The sequence below is a fragment of the Hydra vulgaris genome, chromosome 02, assembly GCF_038396675.1.
Source record: "Hydra vulgaris chromosome 02, alternate assembly HydraT2T_AEP".
Lineage (NCBI taxonomy): Eukaryota > Metazoa > Cnidaria > Hydrozoa > Anthoathecata > Hydridae > Hydra > Hydra vulgaris.
Window position 1 is genome coordinate 44808606 of NC_088921.1, and position 6000 is coordinate 44814605.

The 6000-nt window shown below is 25.4% G+C and overlaps 1 protein-coding gene across 2 annotated transcripts in view; it reads left to right on the top strand.

Moving 5' to 3' along the window:
• The window catches only part of LOC100199749 (GTPase-activating Rap/Ran-GAP domain-like protein 3), a 63006-nt gene extending 58060 nt beyond the window's left edge, over positions 1-4946 (top strand). For both annotated transcript variants that reach the window (XM_065791064.1, XM_065791065.1), the window contains exons 21-26: positions 914-1080; positions 1684-1836; positions 3620-3689; positions 3915-3995; positions 4079-4197; positions 4294-4946. In XM_065791064.1, the coding sequence (XP_065647136.1) occupies positions 914-1080; positions 1684-1836; positions 3620-3689; positions 3915-3995; positions 4079-4197; positions 4294-4866 (1163 nt within the window). In that variant the 3' untranslated portion in view covers positions 4867-4946. The remainder of the gene's footprint in view (positions 1-913; positions 1081-1683; positions 1837-3619; positions 3690-3914; positions 3996-4078; positions 4198-4293) is intronic.
• The last annotated feature ends 1054 nt before the right edge of the window (positions 4947-6000 follow it).

Sequence of the window (6000 nt, forward strand, 5' to 3'; positions counted from 1 at the left end):
TTTTGTTGACATTTTTTTAAGAGTCTTTAGCATTATTTCAAATAATTTTTTTGCCAAAAAATTTTAAGGAAAAATTTTTATATTTTCTAAAATCTCTATACTATCTTCTAAAATACGCTTTTTTTGAGACCCAAGTTGACATACTTTTGAACAACTTTTTTTTTGACAATATTAGGGACTTTACCCCAAATATTAAAGATCTGAACCCAAATATCTTTACAACTTGACGTGATGGTAAAAAATGAGTTGCATATTTGAAATCAAGATGTGAAAAGCAATCCAAAAAACAAATTGTTTGCTCGGCACCAAAAAAAAAAAAATTTTTTTGTTGACCTTCAATTATAATTGATTGCAAAAAAGCAACAAATTTGTTAAACTATTTTTACTTAACTCTGTAAATTAAGTTGAAATGCGCAATAAATTTGTTAGATTGATTTTTTCTTCAAGAATATCAAACAGCAAATAATTCAGATATAAAATTATGTCAAAATATATCCATAGAAAATATATCTTACATATTTTATGTCAGCAGAAAATAATTCAGACATAAAAATATGTCAAAATATGTCGATAGAAAATATGTCTGACATATTTTATGTCAGCAGAAAATAATTCAGACATAAAATTATGTCAAAATATGTCGACAAAAAATATGTCTGACATATTTTATGTCAGCAGAAAATAATTCAGACATAAAATTATGTCAAAATATGTCGACAGAAAATATGTCTGACATATTTTATATATATGTGGGAAAATATGTGGGACATATTTTATGTCGGCAGAAAATATGTCTGAAAATATGTCCTCAGATCTGCCAGACATATTATGTCGTAACAATGTATAGTATTTTTTATTTGTTAATTATAATAATGTAATATCTATTTGTTCTCAATTGTATCACAATTTAAAGGGTCACATGTGTATACGTTATCTTCTCAAGTATCACCTAAAATTTGTTTGGCATTTGCTGTTGGAAGGCGTATCTCACTTCTTCAATGGAATGAATCTACAGTTTGGTATGCTTCACAAATTAATCGAAGTGGTTCTCAACCACCTGCTGGATTTGAAGTAGAGAGGGTGATTTTACTTTTTTATAAACAAAATATTGCCATAGTAACAATAATTTTTTAGCATCTATAATAGTAACAATAACAATTGCTGCAGTAACAATAATAACAAGAATAATTGTTGCATTAATGTTAATAATAACAATAATAATTGTTACTGTAACATTAATAATAATAATAATAAATGCTGCAGAACAATAATAAAAGTTTTGATCATATTCTTTTTAATTAACATATTTTTAAATTAGTTGCAATTACAAAAATACAAATATTTACAGTTTTTTGTTTTTATTTTTATGTTATAATATTTTATGTTATCAAATTTTTAGCCTTTATTTCATCAGAGGCTAAAAATTGAAGTTAATCATTGAATAAATGATTGGTTCAACAATGTTTTTATTTGCATTAAAACCACCTAAATTTTTATAAAATTTTGGTGTTTAATTAGTATACTGTTTTGCTTATATTTTTGTAAATGTTTGTTTCCTTATTTTTTTTTAAGTAGAATTTAATAGTGAGTTATTTTTTTTATGTTGAATTTAATTTTTTTTTTTTTTTTTGTAGATTTTTTTTTTTTTTAATGTAGAGTTAAATTATGAGTTTTTTTATGTAGAATTTAATTGTGAGTGAACCTCCAAGAACTATTACCATAACTACAGATATAAACAAAGATCTCATTCTTTGTTTGGGTCTTCGTTTTCGTTTTGATGTTATAAATGTAAAAACAGAGAAAGTTTCAGTTATAAAGAATATTATAATGTACAGGGTAAGAAAATATTTAATGATAGTTTTGTTGTTATTTTTTTTTTATTCAAATTTTTTACTGCAGGATAGACCTGTTTTTATTCAAATTTTTTAACGTAGGATAGACCTGTTTTTATTCCAATTTTTTACTGTAGGATAGACCTGTTTTTATTCCAATTTTTTACTGTAGGATAGACCTGTTTTTATTCCAATTTTTTACTGTAGGATAAATACTGTAGATTCAAATTTTTTTCTTTGAAGTGTTAAAATAAGAATCATGTTTGAAAAGTTCATATTAAATAAGAAAAGACTTATTTGAAAATAATGTTATCAAAAATTCATATTTTATTTTTAATACACTTATAGTTAATAGTTTTTTTAGGTCATGTTACCTGGGCCAACCTAACTTGTTATTGGGTAAGATGACCCATAGGTATAAAATGGTGTATATATATTTTAAAATGGTGTATATACATTTTTTTTTTACATTATTTTACTTTTTTCAGAATAAAAAAAATGGTCAAAGTTAAAAGATTGTTGAAACAAATTTGTGTAAAACTCTCAAATTCTAAAAAAACATCTTGTTTTGTTTAATAGCTCGTGTTTGTTTTTTATTTCAAAACTTAAAAGTTACTAAAAAAAACTATTTAATAATATTAAAAAATTTTTAGGTTAGGTTTTCATTTATGGCCAACGTTCCTTGTTTGCGTTGGGCCTACCTGCCCCATCTTCATGTTTAGAGTGAAAATAATTTTGTCCTTAAACCATCAATTGCTAATGTGTAATATTATAATAAAATAATTCTTAAACCTTTAAACTTAATAAAAATAACCTTTAAACTTGGTACTGTCATATTGTCAAGCACCAGTGAGTATAAACACATCAAACAAACTGTTCAAAATTTACTCATCATAAAATCTTTAAAAAGATGTCACATTTTTTTGAAAAAGGAATTGAAGTACTACCAACCTGTTCATATGGTCAAATTGCCTCAGTCAATCCTACTTGATACCAAAGTTTGTGAGCTGATATAAAAATATTTAGATAAGGGCTATAGCTATTAGCTATTGTCTGGTTCTTTGGCATCAAAGTTTTTAATTGCAGCTCCAGTTTTAATTCTGGATTTGCAGGATCAAGTAGTAGAATTAAATAGCAGAACCAAATAGTAGAATCAAATAGCTATAACAGTAGTAGAGATAAAACTATTTAGATAAGTTAACCTATCCACAAGTCAGTAATTTACTGACTTGTGGATAGGTTAACTTATCTAAATAGTCACAAGTCAGTCTTAAATTACTGACTTGAGGATAGTTTAAACGACCAGACAAAAATATTAGTTAGAACAATGTGATAGAACATATTGTAAATATGTATATAAAATATGGTTCAAAATATATTTAAAATTGAGGGGAGGATAGGCTATGATAATGGTGTTTCCTTTATGGTGGTATCCCATTTTCTATATACATTTAAAGTAGCTTCCAAACCCAGCCCTACATGGTATGTAAATTTTTGTTACAAATAAAATGTCGTAATAAATAGTATTTAACAGTTTTATAAACTTTAGTATACATTAAATAATTCACAGCTAAGTTTCTGGCACCAAGTTTTTTTACAAAAAAGTTGGAGCCATAGCTATTGCATCCAAAGATTTATTGAGAAGTCACTAAAATACACTTAGTCTAAAACATAATTTGTATTTCAGTAATTATTATGTAGTTTTAAATGTTTCACTTTTCTTTAAAAAGTTTACAGCATCTTTTTTTTTTGTAACCGTTAATGTAAAAAAAAAATTAAAATTTTAGAAACCTAAGATCGTATCAGCATTAGATGTGTTTGATGAAGATAACCCAGAGTTACTTCTCACGTACAGTCGTAAGTAAAACGCTTTTTATTGATTTATTTTTTAAAACAGTGTAGCTTTGCAGTGGAAAACTTGACAATCTCTTTTTTGTTTTTGTATAAATTTTACAATTAAATCTAAAAAAAATTTTTAAATAGCATCATTAAAAAGTACTTCAAATTTTTTTTTGACAAATTATATATAATATAAATTATAATATAACTACGAGACTTAACAAACTATTAGATTTTATTTAGATTCATCAGTTTTTGTTCGAGTTCATGATATACTCCCAGAGATAACAAGTTTTTATTGGAATAATGCACCCAAAAATATAGGTAATATTGAATTAATAACAATAGGTTTAATTTATAATTTATTGTAATACATCGAAATACTATTGAATTTTTAATTAATCTAGTCTGCGCTTTCCCATTTTTGTTGGGATTCTCAGATAACTCAATTGAAATTCGTTTAATGGTGAATGGAAGTTTAGTACATACACTTTGTGTACCGGATCTTATGCTTATTACAGCCAAGGTTTTTTTATTCCTTGAAAAATTGATTTTTGTAAAAACTTATTTTATTCTCCTTTATTTTTAAACATTAGTTTTATCATAAATTTTCATTTTGTAGAACGATATTTATTTTACTTCTTCGACAATAAATACAACTCTTCTTAAAAAAAAAACAGTTTCCACTGTAACGCAGACTTTCATGAAAATCAATTTATCCGATTTAGCTGGATTGAGTTTTAAGAAAGAACTTATTGCAGCTTCAAATGAGGACAACTCGTTTCAAAGAAATGTTGGTGTTTATTCAAGTTTTTCTTCTGGTAATGTTGGGAGACGAATACCGTCATCTGATGCGACAAGAACATTTTCTTTTTCACCGGTTATCAATACGAAAGAGTCTGTAGATAAAAAGTCTGTAAGTTTGCGTTCTTCAAAGTCAATTGACAATCTTTACACTTATGTTGAATCCAAAAGTTTTTCTATAGAAGAAAAAAGTTCTATGAAAGGCTTTTTAAATACATCAATGAGTTTGTTAAGAAATGCAACAAAAACTAAAGGAGAGGGAATTAACGTTTTTTATTCTCCTTTGAAAACCTCGCATTCAGATGATATGAAAAGAAATGAAATTGTTAAAGAAAATATATATACTCCAACTCACAGAAGGTCTTTACCTGAAAAGTTGTGGATAAAGTAGAGAACGTATAATGTTTTAGGAAATAATTTTATTCTGCTTTTTATTGTGGATATTTTTATTGGTGATGATTTCCTCTTTAACTTGTTCTGTTGATTACACTTAAATCTTAGTGTATTTTTGTTTATAAAATTTGTGGTGGTTCTATTTATATATATATATATATATATATATATATATATATATATATATATATATATATATATATATATATATATATATATATATATATATATATATATATATATACATATACACACTGTATATATATTGTATTTATACATTTTGATATACATATATTGATTTATACAGAAGCTTTGATGTTAAAATATTTATTTTAAATCCTTTTATGTTAATTTTATTCAGAATTTTTAAAAATAAATGTCTGAGTTTGTTTTGTTTTTTAGTATGATAAAAAAATTAATCCATTTATGGAAACCGCGATAACATTTTTTCATCAAGTAGTAATTATTATCTCTTTATCTTTAGATTATATAGTTGTCATAAAGCTTTTCTGCTTATCGCTAATGTTTTCCGGTAATGTTACTAATGCTTTGAAATAATGTAACTTATACTTTAAAACACACTGGTGTTTATGTATTAATGTGTTTAAAACACATTAAGTGTTAAGTAATTCAGTGTGCATAATGATAGAAAGGTAAAATAGCGTGAATTTCGCGAATTTTTATTTACATTTTTAAATGATATTAAGGTATGGCTGCCATTGTCTCGGTTTTTACATAGGAGAATGCAGCGCTAAACTAATTAAAACTAAAACTTCATTTCATTCTAGGGACAAGGGGTTGTCCATAAGTTACGCATGCTCTAAGGGAGGAGGGTAGTGGTTTTGTGACAACTTATACAGGACTTGTTACTAAAGTGTTGCGATTATATGACGAGGGGGGAGGGGTCAAAAACGGTCGAAAATTGCGTGATTAATTAATGGACGACCCAGCTAAATGTTAAGGCTAAAAAAAAAATTTTTTTTTCTTAATCTCTAAAAAAAAAAAAAAACATTTTTTTATAGAATTATGCAAAAAAAAAATATTTTTATTTATATAACCCTAAATAAAAGACATTAGACTTATTATTTTTATTAACTTCTTATAAAGTTAAGTATAAAAAAAATCCACATGA